This window comes from Acinonyx jubatus, chromosome A3, assembly GCF_027475565.1.
Source record: "Acinonyx jubatus isolate Ajub_Pintada_27869175 chromosome A3, VMU_Ajub_asm_v1.0, whole genome shotgun sequence".
NCBI lineage: Eukaryota > Metazoa > Chordata > Mammalia > Carnivora > Felidae > Acinonyx > Acinonyx jubatus.
This window is the reverse complement of record NC_069388.1, coordinates 1,599,783-1,614,415: the sequence shown is the minus strand read 5'-3', so window position 1 is coordinate 1,614,415 and position 14,633 is coordinate 1,599,783. Positions and strand designations below refer to the sequence as shown.

General features: G+C 65.0%; 1 protein-coding gene and 1 long non-coding RNA gene across 3 annotated transcripts; one reads left to right on the top strand and one right to left on the bottom strand.

Annotated features, from left to right (window-relative positions):
• The first annotated feature begins 368 nt into the window (after positions 1–368).
• LOC128311076 (uncharacterized) lies at positions 369–2,444 on the top strand. 2 transcript variants are annotated; one of them, XM_053199751.1, is made up of 4 exons: positions 369–639; positions 973–1,293; positions 1,739–1,862; positions 2,126–2,444. In XM_053199751.1, the coding sequence occupies exons 1-4, from the start codon at positions 538–540 to the stop codon at positions 2,278–2,280; spliced, it is 702 nt and encodes a 233-aa protein (XP_053055726.1). In that variant the 5' UTR covers positions 369–537; the 3' UTR covers positions 2,281–2,444. The 2 variants fall into 2 exon arrangements, with proteins under 2 accessions (XP_053055726.1, XP_053055727.1); XM_053199752.1 differs by having other exon boundaries at positions 1,739–2,444.
• Positions 2,445–7,050: 4,606 nt separating this feature from the next.
• On the bottom strand, positions 7,051–13,383 carry LOC128311075 (uncharacterized). The gene is made up of 3 exons (XR_008289006.1): positions 13,123–13,383; positions 11,733–11,938; positions 7,051–11,606 (listed from the first exon to the last, which is right to left on the bottom strand). It is a non-coding gene; the product is annotated as an uncharacterized LOC128311075 (long non-coding RNA).
• Between the last annotated feature and the right edge of the window lie 1,250 nt (positions 13,384–14,633).

The following is a 14,633-nucleotide window of genomic DNA, read 5'->3' as shown; positions in this document are numbered from 1 at the left end:
GACTCGTGTAGATAAATCGCAAGGAACACGATTGCCGGCTCGTCCGGTGAGACTATGATTCGTTTTGTAGCAAAACACCAGACTCGCCTCCAAAGCGGCCGCGCCGTCCTGCGTTCCCGCCGGCAACGGCCGAGCGCTCCTGCTGCTCTGCGCCCTCGCCAGCGTCTGGGGTCGTCAGGGTCGTGGGTTTGGGCCCTGGTGACAGGCGTGCGTGGTGCCTCGCTGTTGTGATTTGCGTCTCCCTGACGACCTGTGACGCGGAGCGTCTGTCCCCGCGCCCGTCTGCATCTGTGCGTCTTCTCCGGTGAGGGGCCTGCTCGGGTCTCCGGCCCATTTCTAACTGGGTTGTTTTCTTACTGTGGGGCCTACTCAGATTTATTTTTCGTGTAAGCCACAGCGCACTGCCCAGTCGCCGGGGGCACGAGCGGGCCAGTGTCACGCTGAACTGGGCGGGACACGTTGAGTAAAAATGAAGCTTCCGCCTGGCAACTTCCAGCCAAAATTGTCCTGGGACACGAGGGAGACTCCCGCAGCAGGATGTTCCCTGCCTCACGTCACTTGTCACTCGTGGTGCTGCGGGTCCACCGGCAGGGCTGGTGCCGCCCCCACGGAGCAGGTGCCCCAGAGGCCTGCAGCCTGGTAAGACCCGGTCTGACCAGGGCAGAGGGCACGCAGCCCGGGCAGGTGCATGAAGGGGTGGGGGGTGGGGTCCAGGCTTCCCTGCAGCGGCCCGAGGGGCTGCGGGCACCGGACAGATCGGCCCCCGTGCTTGCCGGAGGGGTCCCTTGCTACATTTCCTTGTCTGTCCAGTGGGCCGATCCCCTCAGCTCAAGGGGGCTGCACGTGTGCCCCCCCAAACTCCTTCCTATGCTGGAACCGTAACCCCAGTGTGATGGTGCTAGGAGGTGGAGCCCTCGGGAGGGGTCGGTCGTGAGGGTGGAACCCCCATGAGCGGGATGAGTGTCCCAACAGAGGGAACCCCGGCGAGCCCCCCGCCCCTTCCACCGCGAGAGGACACGAGAGAAAACAGCCGTCTGCAACCCCGAAGAGGCCTGCCTGGGACCCGACCATGTCCGCACCCCGGAGTTGGGCCACACCGGCCCGGCCAGCTTCCCTCTGGCCTGGGGAACACATGGAGGTCCTCTCGGTGACCTCGCAGGCAGGGGACAGCGCTCGTGTCTCGTCGGCACCAGCACCCGTGGCGGATGCGCAGGGCGCACCTGCTGCTGCCGCTGGGACAAACCGCCAGACCCAGCGGCTTCAACCGGAGATTTGTCATCGCACAGTTCGGAGGTCAGAAGTCCGACACGGCCACCCTCCCTCCCCCCTAGACTAAAATCAGGGCGCGTGCGGGCCGGGTGGCTCCTGCGGGCTCCGGGGGCGCATTTCCTCTCCTCTCCCTGCTGCTGGAGGCGCCCTTGGTCTTCAGAGCATCTCTGTGCTGCTCACGCTCCTTCTCTGACCATTTTAAGGACCTCCGTGGCCCTGAACGGGGCTCCCCTGGATACTCCAGGGTCATCTCCCCACGTCAGGGTCCCTAACCACGTCTGCAAAGTCCCTTCTGCCACGTGAGCTGACAGTCACAGGTTCTGAGGATCAGGACGTGGGGGCCGTGGCTGTGCCTCCCCCCTGGGGACGCGGTGACCCGTGACACACAGGTGGCTGGGCCAGGAGGCTCCCCTCCAAGCACTGTGCTAGCCGCACCCGGCCTCACACTGGTGTTTGCGTCGGCTCCCAGGAGGACTCGGTGTGGCAGCGGTGTCCCATCTGCAAGGCTTGTACTCAGATCACCTTGCCTGGGCCAAAGGTGATGGCTGGGCTGACCGTGGGCCTGATGGAGGTGCCACAGCCCGAACCAGACAGTGAGGGTCTGTGGGGGGCGAGGGGGCTGCCGGGGAGCCTGGGCCGGGTCCGCGCGCTCGCCTCCCTCCCCGGCACTCGGCTGCGGGAACAGGAGCTGGTGGCCGCAGGGCAGATGCCCGAGGCCTGAGTCCCCCTCACGTCCACCGGAGGCAGGGCCCTCGGCCCCGGACCTCCTGCCGCTTCCCTTCCCAGAGCTCCGGGCGAGGGGCATCGGCCCACCTCCCTCTCCTCGGGGCGACTGCTGAGCAAGCCTGTGTCCCAGGGCCCTCCTCACCTTGGCCAACCCGAGCTCCAAGCACAGCCCACGAGCACAGCCCCCCTGGTGGACGCCGGCCGGGCCTGCCCAGCATGGCCCTGGGGCCTCCGGGAGAGGCACTGCCATCCGATCTCAGGTCACGGGTGGGGACGGCGCCGTGAGAAGCATCCCTCTGCTGAACGCAGAGACAAATTAATAGGCTAGTTTTTAAAGCAGTTTTAGTGTCATGGAACCGTGCGGTGAGCCCAGAGATTCCCCGTACGCCCTGCCCCCCACGCCGCCACCCCACCGTCTGCACCCCCGCCAGCAGGCATGCCCATGACAGTCCATGCTCGTCATCACCCAAAGTCTGCGGTTCACCTTAGGCGCGTCTCGGGGCCGTGCGTTCCGTGGTCCTAGACAGACGCGTAGTGACCTGTATCCACTGCGATTGTGTCACACGGTATCTTCACGGCGCTGGAATCCTCTGCTCTGCTCGCCGTCTGTCCCCTCCCCCCCGCCGCCCCCAAGGCAAGCACTGGTCTTTTTACTGTGTCCACAGTTTTCCCTTTTCCGGAAGGTGGTCGACTTGGAGGAACCACGCAGTGTGGAGTCCCCACCGGCCGCGTTCGCTTAGTAACACGACGGGAGCCTCCTCCGCACCCTCATGGCCCGAGAGCCCGTTTCTTTCTGGCCTGAGGAATAGTCCGTTGACTGGTGCACCGCGGAGTGTTTCTTTGTCACCGGCTGCAGGACAGCTTGGTTGCCTCCGAGCTCCGTCAGTCGTGGACAAGGCGGCTGTGCTCAGCCCCACGCAGGGCTTTGTGGGGTGGGGGCTGCTCTGGACCTACGCGGCGCTCAGTCCCAGGGCTGTGGGGCGACTCGCGTCCCTGAAACGTCCTGCGTGCAACTCCTAACCCCCAGGACCTCAGAACGAGGCCTTATTTAGAAATGGGGCTGCGCGGACGGGAATTGGTTAAGGTGAGGCCGTTAGTGTTGTGGACGGGAATTAGTTAAGGTGAGGCCATTAGGGTGTCTCCATGACTGGTGTCCTTATAGGAAGGAGACATCGGGACCCAGACATGCACACGGGGAGGGTGCCGGGTGCCGATGGAGACGGAGAGCGTGCGGTGCCTCTGCCGGCAGGAGATGGCCTGCAGCCGCTGGACAGACGCCTTCCGAAGGCACCAGCCCTGTGACAGCTTGGGCTTGGGTTTGTGGCCCCGGAACCAGGAGACGATCCACCTCGAAGCCCCGCGTCTGCGGGATAGGTTACAGCGGCCCCGGGACACGCACGCCTGGCGAGCACACACGCTCTCACCGCGAGGTCGCCGCACTGTCGCGTCGTGCGCAGCGGAGGACACGGGCACGGGCGAGCCCCCCGGGGCCCCCTCCCCCAGCTGTGTGCCCACCGCACTCCCTGCAGGCGCCCAGCACCGGCCCCAAAGCTCCTGGAGAGCAGAAGTTTGTGCTGCGAGGGCAGGAGGCTGAGGCCCTGACAGTCACCCCTGCCACCGCCCGTCCGGGCCGTTAGCAGCTGACGAGCCGCGAGGACTGGTTTCTGCAAGGAAAGCAGCCTCAGCTCCCTGTGTGCTCCTCCAGTCGTGCAGCCAGGTCTGCGGAACCCCCTTCGTCAAAGCTGCAGCCCGAGGAGGGACCGCGGCGGACAGAGAGGCCGTGGCCAGCCCTGAAGTGACCTTGTCCGCGGGAAATGCCCTTCGTGATGTCACAGTCAATTACCGCCGGGGAAAGGCCAGCGGCCCAGAGAGTGAGCCGTGCAGGCAGACCCTGCTCCCGAGCGCCGGGCACACGGGGGGCTGGGGCGCCAGCGCTGTGCTGGGTTGGGAGGGTCTGGGGGCTTCTGGGGGGCTGCCTGGGGGGTTGAAGTTCCTTGTCCAGGCCTTGGTGGCTTTGGTGAGGAGCTGAGAAGCGGGACGCGGGAGGTCACCACTCTGCGAGGGGGCACGGGCCCAGAAGTGCAGCCCACCCCTCTTTCCTGGCCCAGCCAGGCCGGTGCCGCTTGTCCTATGGGGCCAGTGTCACCCTGGGGTGGGGCCCCCCACAGCCTTAGAACAAAGAGCTCTTAACCTGGTCTCCACCCCACGTGGCCCCCCGCCCCCGGCCGCCCCCCCCCCTCCATACTTTCTGCCTTGATGGTGGTGTTTGGAGGTCTTTGTGCCCCCAGGCCAGGACCTCGCCCTCCCCCCCAAGGCGCTGTCTCTGGGCCTAAAACGAGAAGCAAGTCTGGGCTTTGAGATGTGGTGCCCGGCATCCAGCACGTGCCCAGTGAGCGTTGGCTGCGCCTACGGGAGCCCCTGCTTCCCCCACGCCCGCCCGCGATCTGCCCGCCTCTGCTCCGAGTCCAGGCGCCCCGGTGACTCCGGGGCCCTCCCCAGAGCCATGCCGGGGTCAAGACGGGGCTCTCCTGCCACCCGACTCTGTCCCCTCGGCTCTGCTGAGTGGACTTGGCCTCCACTATTTTCCTCCTCTTCGTCCAGGAGACGCCCTCAAGGAGCTGAGGCCACGCGGACGCCGTCCCCACCCGAACCTGGGCCCCCGACCCCAGGACGAGTCACGACCTTTATTCTCCTTCCCTCCCAAGTCCCTGAGGGGAGCTGGGGGTGCAGGGCGGCCCTCGAGACCCAGCTGAGCCCCGCCAGCCGCGGCTCCCCGTTTCCTCAATGTCGCCGGGGAAGCTGGGTCCCCGGCCCCGGCCTCACGACGAGCGCCTAGACCCAGGCCCGGCAGGTCCCCGGCAGGGCCCTCTGTTACCAGGTAGTGTGGTTTGGCGTTAAAGTTTGAGGCAATGCTTTTTAAGCCCCTGTTTATTTTGTTACTCGACTCGGTCTTGGGAGACACATATATTTTCAAGGGGCGCTTGTGACACGTTTATTGGAGCAGCTAATTAAAAAGCCCGACCGGGGCTGGGCGAGGGCGTTGTCGCCATATTTAATTACACCTCCGGAAACCACCGCGGGTGATTGGAAGCTACTGGAGAAGTGGTGGCTTCCGGGGGGCGAGGGAGGGGCCGTCTCCTGGACGCACCCCGGTCCCCCGACCCACGGAGCAGCGGGCCCCCTCGCCCGGCCTTCAGTCTGAGGGAGGACTCCGTGGGCCTCCAGCCCTGGGAAGGCTCTGTCAGCTCTTCTCCAGGCCAGAGAGCGGCCCTCAGGGGAGCTGTGGGGTCAGGCCCCAGGGAGGGGGGGTCTGGGGGCGAAGGTGGGTGGAGGAGAGAAAAGCCCCTGGGCCCAGGGAGCTGGAGCCCGAGGCGTCACGGGTGGCTCTCCCACAGTGCATCGTGGGGCCTGCGAAGGCGTATTGCTGGGGTGGGTCTGTCCTGGGGCCCGTGGGTCCTCATGCGCCGGCGGTCAGGGGCGCCCCTGGAGGGACCGGAGGCCTGGGCCACTGTGATCCAGGCGGCCGAGGGCGTCTCAAGTCACTGACTTTCAAAGGGCCGTGTCCTGCTTGTGGGCCGGACCCTCCGTGCTGGGTCACCACCCCAGGACACTGGAAGGTGGGCAGGCGGAGGCCAGGGAGGGGCGGCAGCTGTAGGGTTGGGCACAGGGGGCAGGCACCCGCCTCCCTCGGCCTGAGGGCAAAGCGACTCCAGCGGCCCCCTCCCCCCACCCCCCAGAACCTCCCAACACCCGACTCGACTTGGCTTCTTGGAAGAGGCTATTCTTGGGTCTACCCAACAGGTGCCGAGCGTGGAGCTCGAGTCTGCGCTGATGTCAGCCTCCCAAAGTGTTCTGGTCCGATGCCAAGGCTGCCTCCGCCCCTGGCTGGACAGGTGCCCCCTGGGCCCGCGGAGGGCCGGCTTAGCCCTGGCCTGGCTCTGTGCGGAGGGCTCCCCGCTGCGGCTGGCGGCCAGCATCCTGACGCTCCCGACTCAGCCGGGACTAGGGAGGACCGGGGACCCGAACGTGGGGACGGGTATCACCTCCTCTGGGAAGCCCTCCGTGCCTCCACCTCGTCCTGTTCCCACGTCACTGCTGGTTCAAAGCCGGGCTCTCTGGAGGAGGCCTGGGCTGGGTCCGAGCTGGTGCTTGGGTCCGGTTCTGTGCTAGGCCCCTCCTCCGAGGGCCGGCATGGTGACCGCTGACTCACGGAGGAGAGTCAGAGCCCCCGAGAGGCTGGGTGCCCTATCCCAGCACCCCGCAGAGCAGGAGCTCAGGGCAGACTCCGCAAATGTCTCCCGAACGAGGGGACGAGTGAGTGTGCACTCCGCCTCTGTCTGCACGAAGGGAGCACGGGGGGGGGGGGGGCCTTCGAAGGGGGGCCGGTGCTGCTTCCGGGAGCCCCTGGTTCCCGGGGGGGGTCTGGATTCCGCCCCCAGCCTGCGCCCCCTCCTCTGGTTTCCCTGCCGAGGAAGGGGCCCTCGGGCCTGGAGGCAGCTGGCACAGGGGCGGGGTCTCGACAGTTCACGAAAGCACAGGGAAGGAACCAGAACGGAGGCCAGCATGGAGGCGGAGGGGTCATGACGGACAGAAGGAAATTTATATTTTTTGGCATTCGACTGCCTCCGCAGTGACATAATCAGAAGGTTTTTACTGACTGGGCAATAAAAAGAGCTCATAACCGAGAAGGCACGATGCTTCGGCAGAGCTGGCCGCAGGCTTCACAGCCTTGGCGAAGGTCACTCGCGGGGCTCAGAGAGGCTGCCGCGGGGCTGGCAGGGGCCCAGGAGGGAGGCTGGGGTCAGTCCCGGACGGTGGGCGCAGTCCCCCCTCCCACGTGGCCCCGCTCCTGGGCTGAGGCTGCCCACCCCCGGGGGGCTCCGCCAGCTCCTCCGTCCGTCAGGTGGTCACCCTGGCACCAGTCAGCTGGTTGCCAATGTCGCCTCCTCACATCCAGGCGGGGTCACTTCCCGGGGGAGGGGTCTTGTGAGGACGAGGGTCCCTGTTGAGCCGAGAGGCGGCGGCGGGGGGGGGGGGGTGCGACGAGCTGCACAGGCTTCCAGGAAGGGGTTGTGAGGCCGGTGGGCACAGAGGCGGGGAGGGGGCGGGGGTCCCGGCGCCCACCCTCGGATGGAACCGGCAGCGGCAGTCGCGACCCCTGGCTTCACCGTCCCGGGGGCAGGATCGCGCTGCCGCCCAGAGCGCGGAGCAAGGAGCGGGACGTGCGTTACCCCCGTCTGGGTGAGAAAGCCGGGAGCATGTCCGTCGCGGGGTTTCTGAGCACCGGGCCGGGAGACCCCCGGAGGGGGCGCGGCCACCGCCTGGGGTGGGAGGGCGGAGGAGGGGCACCGGCTGCCCTGGGTCGGGCAGAGGTGCCGGCCCCTGTGGCGTGAGCGGCACGCGCCCGCATTTTACAGTTTGGGGTTCACTTGGCCTCCGTCTTCGATGCCGTGTAACGAACCACCACACGCCCAGCGGCTTAAAGTGCCATCCGTTTATTATGTCGCAGTTTCTGTGGGGCAGGAGCGCCGCGCGGCGTGGCCGGCTCCTCTGCCCCACCTCGCCGGCTGGGGCTGGTTTCTTTCTGAGGCTCGGGGCCTCTTCCCGGCTCGTTCAGGGCGTCAGCAGCGTTCAGTTCCTTGTGCGTGTAGGACTGAGGCCCTTGTTGTCCGGCTGTGGCCAGGGGCCACCTGTAGGCCCTTGCCACGTGGCCCCCAAAGGTAGGTCACTACCTTGCCATTGGCTTCCTTCTCTGAGACCATCAGGATGGCATCTTTCCGATGCTGTTCCTTTTAAAGGCTTTGCCTGATTAGGCCAGACCCACCCAGGAGATTGCTCTCATTGATGAACTTGCAGTGGCCTGATCGGTGCCCTAATCTCAGAAGTGATTTCCCTGCGGGCCCTGCCTCTGCTCAAGGGGAGAGGATGACAAGGTGTGTACTCGAGCGGGGACGGGATTCTGCCACCAACAGGTGTGTGTGCAAAGGAAGTTGAGGACTCTGAGCCCTCGTTCCCCAGGAGGGAGGGCTGGCCAGGGAAACGAAACGACCTTGAGCTGATGGAGATGGAAGGGTCCCAGAGGCCGCCCTAGGGGACCTCTCAGGCTTTGCTGCCCTCTGACCCCAGAAGGGCTTCCCTGGGATGCTCGGATACTCAGCCTGAGTTCCCAGAAGAGTTTTCTGGTGGGAACCTTAAAGTGTAGCTGGCGGGTCCCCCACATCCAGGGGACATTCAGTGTCTCCGGTCTGCTGTGCCTGTTAAAGCTACTTGAGGACTCAGATTCAATAATTTATCAGGTCACATAATAAATTCAAGGAATATCTCCAAGGTTTTGAGAACCCGAATTTGACTTCCTCCGGAGTTTTACGATCAGGCAAAGGCATCCATCAGGACCGAGCCGAGATCCATTTGTTAAACGGGACAGCTCCCTTCAGGCAGGCTAGTTCTCGATGTCCGCAAACCCGGGATCAGGAAAATCTGTTGTCAAGAAGGCAAAACGTCCTCCAGACATTCCAGGGTGTGGCCACCCCCAGGCTTGGGGCTTCCATTTCTGGCTGCTTAGAAACCGGGGGCGGAGGCAAGCGGGGGTGCTCCAGGGGAAGGAGGGGTGGCAGCCCGGGCAAGAGGCAGCTGTCGGGGTGTGCTCAGGCTGGTGCGTGCAGGTGCACGTTCGGTAGGTTCTGTTCTGGGGACCCAGCCAGGGGGAGCCTTGAGCACGGGCAGCAGGAGGGGTTGCCCTAGGCCAGGCGCTGGGATACCTACCCCCGGGGGAATGTAGGGTCCGATCGTGAAGGTCAGCGGGGTCCTCACTTCCTAACAAGACCTGCCTGCCGGGCCGGGAGGTGCCCACCCAACTCATGTTAATGAGAGGCAGAGGCAGGAGCTGGACCTGGGGGGCAAGGCAGGGGCAGCCTCTCAGCAGGCAAGCAAAAGCCCGACACACCGTCACCGCCACCACCACCACCGCCGCCATCACCTGAGGTAGGGACTGAGGTGAATCGATGGGGTTCTGGGTGAGATGGAGATTTGTGGGTGGCTGAGGGTCCTGGGGCTGGGCCAGGACCCCTTTGGCCCCGTGGCCCCTGTGTGAGTGGGCAGGCCACTCTAACGCTCCTGAAAAAGTCAGGGATAATGAAAGAGAAGGAAACTACCCTTGGCTTCCGGGGATGGGCTCCTTGTGGAGGGAGCAACCTCTGAGGCTCAAAGGGCTCCATGAGGAAGGGGACATACACTGGCCACAGGCGCCACGGGGGCCCCGCCTGGAGGACTCCTGGGGGAGCCCGGCTGCCTGGCCCTGTGATGGCACCCCGATTTCCCGACCCCGTGTGCGTGACGTGGGTCCTGGGGCAGGGGTGTGGCCACGAGCCCCCTGTGTCTGACCCAGGCCCGGAGGTGGGGGTGTGGCCTGTGGGTGGCTGGCACACCTTTCCCGTGGCTGTGGGGCCCGGCCACCCCCTGCAGGGACACTGTCCCCATGCACAGCATTTCCGGAGCACACAGTGACATTTATAAAGGCTACATGCAGGGGACCGGAACCCCCACCCCAAATTGAACAGAACCCCAGAGAGCACCCACATTGGCCCTTGAGAAAAGCCGTCTGGGGCAGCATCTCCACGGTCTCTGCGGTGGGACTCACTTGGCAGCTGATTCCTTGCTCCAAACGGGTTTGGCCCTTTTTTTTTTTTTTTTTTAAAGCACCTTTATGACAATCTCAGAATGGATATTTATAGGGCAAGAATGAGGGAACAGGCTAATTGTGGCCGAGATCCTGTTGGATCAACACCCCTCGGCTTCTGGCGACAGCGTGCGAGAGAGATAAGCCTCGCCCTTCATCCCGAGGCTCCTGGCCGTGCTCCCAGCGCGGACACGAGGAGGAGACCCCCAGGAGACCTCAGCCAAGCAGGTGGCAGCCTGGTGCTGATGGTCAAAGGCAGTCAGGGGCTCTGGGGACGTTCTTAGGACCCTGCCCTCCGCGTCCTCTACTGCGCCTGCTCTGGGAGCCAGGGGCCTGCCTGCAGGATCCTGTGTGACCAGGAGCCGGGACCCCGGTGGCCCTCGGACATCCGGCAGGGCAGCTGGAACCGTGCACCCCAGGGGCGCCCGGGGTCCGCGTTGGAGAGGAGCGGTCCTCTGAGGTCTCCTCCACCTCCTCAGCTGAGTCCCAGCAAGGGGAGAGGGGCAGGGAACAGGTGCCCCTCAGGCACCACCAGAGTGGGGTGGGAAGGGCTGGGACGGCAGGGAGCAGCCGGACATCGGACCCGGGGAGTCCGCTTTGCCAAACGCGGGTGCCGCACCGCTTCCCAGGAGTCTGTGCACAGGAAAGCGAGGCTGGCTCTCCTGGACGGGGTCGCGGCCTCCTTTCCGATAGTGAGGGCGTTCGGAGCTAAGTGCTCCCAGACGTTTCTCCTGCAGGCGATTCTGTTGATGCATCTGGGAACTTCTGAGGGCCAAGCCGGGTCTCCTTTTGTGCAGAGAGTGGGGTGGGGGGGGAGGCCTCCGCCCAGCTCAGAAGAAGAGGAAGGTGTGAGGTGTGGCGAGAAGGTTTCCAGGCCACAGAACAGCCAGACCAAGGGCTTCCTGTCTATTCTCCGCATCCCTAAGAGCTGGGCCCTCTTCCCAGGTGCCGGGCAGAGTAAGGCTCGTGGATGTGCGGGCAGCCTGTGGAGCTGGGCATCGTGTCCCCCTGCTCGCAGTTGCCACCGGGTGATGGGTCATCCGGGCTTCTTCCCAGCCCAAGGGGCCCGCAGCCAGCCGAGCCGGCCCCCACCTGCCGCAGCCCCCTGGCCACCAAGGTGATGTCCATCCTGCTCTGGCCATCCCCAACGTCCCCAAGCTCCAGGGAGAGCAGATCAGGCCCCCGCCGGGTCTCCCACGGCCTCAGAGGTGTCTGAAGAGGGTCTGGGACCGCCAAGTAATGACCACGATGGGGTGGAGTCCGCGGAAGGGGAGAAATGTGTACAAGCAGGTGGCGGGCCCACCCTGGGGGGTTTCAGGCAGTCCCCCAGTTCTGCTGGGTGACGATGTCTGTCGGTGGAGATGGGCTCCTGTTTGAAAGCTCGTTCTGAGGGCTGCATCCCTGCTGTGGCTGAGTTTTCGCGTTTAAGGTTTTGTAAAATGCAGCCAGTCGGTTAAGTGTCCGACTTCAGCTCGGGTCGCGATCTCACAGTTCATGGGTTTGAGCCCCACATCAGGCTCTGTGCCGACAGCTTGGAGCCTGGAGCTGCTTCGGATTCCGTGTCTCCCTCTCTCTCTGCCCCTCCCTCGATCGCTTACTCTCTCTCTGTCTCTCACACAAAAGTAAATAAACGTTAAAAAAAGAAGAAAGAAATGGCCCCTGGGCCGTCCCCTCACCCCATCCCCTGCCCAGTCTCCAGGTCTTTGTGCTCAGGAGCCTCCTTCTCCCTAGAAATAGGAATCTGTTTCTTGATCCAGAAAATACTTCCCCGGGGCCTTCTGGGTGCATCTGTGGGGAAGGTCAAGGGTTGCAGGGGGCAGGCTCAGAGGGCCCCGTGCCAGCTAAGCTTCCTTCCCTTCTGAGAGGGGTCCATGGGAGTCCTGAAGAGCAGACAGGCTTCAAGGCCGGCACAGCCCTTGTCACCCCCAATGACAGCCTGAGGGGCCAGAGGAGACGGTGAGGGGGGAGAAGTCAGAGTGTTGATCCAGCAGGATCTCAGCCTCAGAGCCCCCGGGGAGGGCACCGGCCCGGACCCCGCAGCTCCCCTCCTGCCCTGCCTCACCCCTTGGGGCTGTCCTCCTCCTGCCCCGGAGCTCGGTGTTGGTGGGGCCGCATCACGGGGCAGGTCCCAGGCCACCCGGTGCGAGCCATCTCCCGAGGCCCCCGGTGCACCGCATGGGCCAGGCCCCCTGAAGTGAACCACGAACCACGAACCACGAACCACGCCTCTATGATGGTAAAGCTGTCACCATTCTGGATGCAACGTCTCTGGAAACAAATTGCTCTCTGCTGACATCATGGCAATGAAATATAACTTCTTTACGAGCTGTCAGGGAGGGTTTCCCACTGCCATTATGGCGATGTATGCACATTTGTTTTGCTGTGTGCACACGTGCGTGTGTGTGCGTGTGTCTGTGTGCACGTGTGCGTGTGAGTTGGAGCACCAAGGCCAGGCCCAGTCCGGGGACCATGGTCTCCGATGGCCATGCTGGCTTCGTGCAGACCCCACACTGGCCCAGGGCACAGGAAGCTGCTGGAAGCCGGGCAGGCTCTGGGTACCTCGCCTCCCTCAAGAGCCGGATGAGCCCTTCCCAGGCTCCCCCTGCTTGTGAGCAGTGCTGACCAATCACCCCTCCCCAGCCCGGTGGTCTTCCTGACCCACAGCAGCCGGTCCTGCTCTCCCAGAGCAGCATGTGGGCATCTCTGGGGTCACGGTACCCCTCGACTGCCCCTGGCTCGCTCGTCCTCCGTGCTCGCCCCCTCCCCGTCCAGCTAGGAGGGTCTCCTAGACCGAGGGGCACAGGCAGTGCTGTAACACAGGGCCGCGTGCGTTAACACAACACACATTTATTCCCTCACGGGAGGGGCGCTGGGAGAGCGGAAGTGCCCAGCGTGGGGCAGCCCCGACTCCAGGTGCTGGGGGACCATGGGGACACAGGGTGCGGCTTACCCTGGCCTCCACTTACCTTTGTTGTTTTTTTATTGAGGTGAAAATCACGAGACAAAACCCCAGACACTTTAGGGTGAATAGCCAAGCGGCAGTTAGCACACTCACAGTGCTGGGCAGCCTCCCCTCCTCGTTCCAGAACGTTCTCACCCTCTAGAGGAGGCCGGCATCCATTAAGCGGCCAGTCTGCGGGGCATCCCCGCCCCCAGCCCTCCCTGTGCTGTCTGTTCTGGACACTTCGCAGCCGAGGCGTCTCGTTTTCTCACCTCCCCCGTGTCGCAGTCCTTTCTGTGGTCGGATTTACCAACCAGCACACGACAGACGGACAGACAGACGGCAGTCGGGTGGTTTGGGCTCCTGCGCTCGGAGACGCGGTGGGGGTGGGGTGCATCTCAGTCCCTGCCTTCTTTCTTCCTGCCGAGCCCGGGGGGGGGGGGGGGTCGCAGGTTGCAGAAGCCACAGACCTCGCTCCGAGGTGGCCGCTGTTACTGTCCTACATCCTCACCTGCAACGTCTCCACGTCCAGTTTCGCCTCGTCTTCGCCGACCCTTGTTATTTTCTGGTTTTCGGCTTTTGTTGGTTTTGCAGCCGTCCCAGTGGGTGAGAGATGGTGTCTCGCCGTGGCTTTGACTTGCTTTTCGCCGATGACACTGAGCATCTCTTCGTGGGCTTGCTGGCCATCCGCACGTCCAGTCCTCCGCCCGTCGCTTTTGTTGGGGGAGCTCCGCTTACCTTAACAGAGGCCATGGCAGGGCGTGTTGGCCGCGGTCTGAAAGTACAACCAAATTGTAAAATAAAACCTGGGTTTCGTTTCATTTTACTTAAAGATTTGTGGACAAAATGACCAAAAGCCAAGTCTCCTCAGAGGGACATAGCTGGGGACAAGAGGCACCCAAGCAGGGGTCAGGGGAACCCCACATCTGACTGTGGCCTGATCCTCCCAGGGCACTGGCCCTGCCTTGCCCCTACCCCCTCTAGACACCCCAGCCTCACCTCTAACCCCAAAACTGAACACACAGTAACATGGTTCTAGCCATGCCTCCCCACCCACCCCCCACGTGCCTCCCCACCGACCCCCACGTGCCTCCCCACCGGCCCCCACGTGCCTCCCCACCCCCACGTGCCTCCCCACCCCCCACGTGCCTCCCCACCCCCCACGTGCCTCCCCACCGACCCCCACGTGCCTCCCCACCCCCACGTGCCTCCCCACCCCCCCACGTGCCTCCCCACCGACCCCCACAGTGCCTCCCCACCGACCCCCCATGTGCCTCCCCACCCCCACGTGCCTCCCCACCGACCCCCACGTGCCTCCCCACCGGCCCCCACGTGCCTCCCCACCCCCACGTGCCTCCCCACCCCCCACGTGCCTCCCCACCGGCCCCCACGTGCCTCCCCACCCCCCACGTGCCTCCCCACCGGCCCCCACGTGCCTCCCCACCCCCACGTGCCTCCCCACCGACCCCCACAGTGCCTCCCCACCGACCCCCACGTACCTCCCCACCCCCCACGTGCCTCCCCACCGACCCCCACAGTGCCTCCCCACCGACCCCCCACGTGCCTCCCCACCCCCACGTGCCTCCCCACCGGCCCCCACGTGCCTCCCCACCCCCCACGTGCCTCCCCACCGGCCCCCACGTGCCTCCCCACCCCCCACGTGCCTCCCCACCGACCCCCACGTGCCTCCCCACCGACCCCCACGTGCCTCCCCACCCCCCACGTGCCTCCCCACCGACCCCCACGTGCCTCCCCACCGACCCCCACGTGCCTCCCCACCCCCCACGTGCCTCCCCACCCCCCACGTGCCTCCCCACCCCCCACGTGCCTCCCCACCGACCCCCACGTGCCTCTCCACCCCCCACGTGCCTCCCCACCCCCCACGTGCCTCCCCACCGACCCCCACAGTGCCTCCCCACCCCCACGTGCCTCCCCACCCCTAAAGTGCCTCCCCACCAGCCCCCACTTGCCTCCCCACCGGCCCCCATGTGCCTCCCCACCGACCCCCACGTGCTTCCCCAC

Coding starts and splice junctions, on each gene's coding strand:
- LOC128311076 (XM_053199751.1), top strand. CDS start 538: ATGTTCCCTGCCTCACGTCACTTGTCACTCGTGGTGCTGCGGGTCCAC. Junction 640..972: donor CCCCAGAGGCCTGCAGCCTG/GTAAGACCCGGT, acceptor GTGTCCCAACAG/AGGGAACCCCGGCGAGCCCC. Junction 1,294..1,738: donor TGTCATCGCACAGTTCGGAG/GTCAGAAGTCCG, acceptor GTCGGCTCCCAG/GAGGACTCGGTGTGGCAGCG.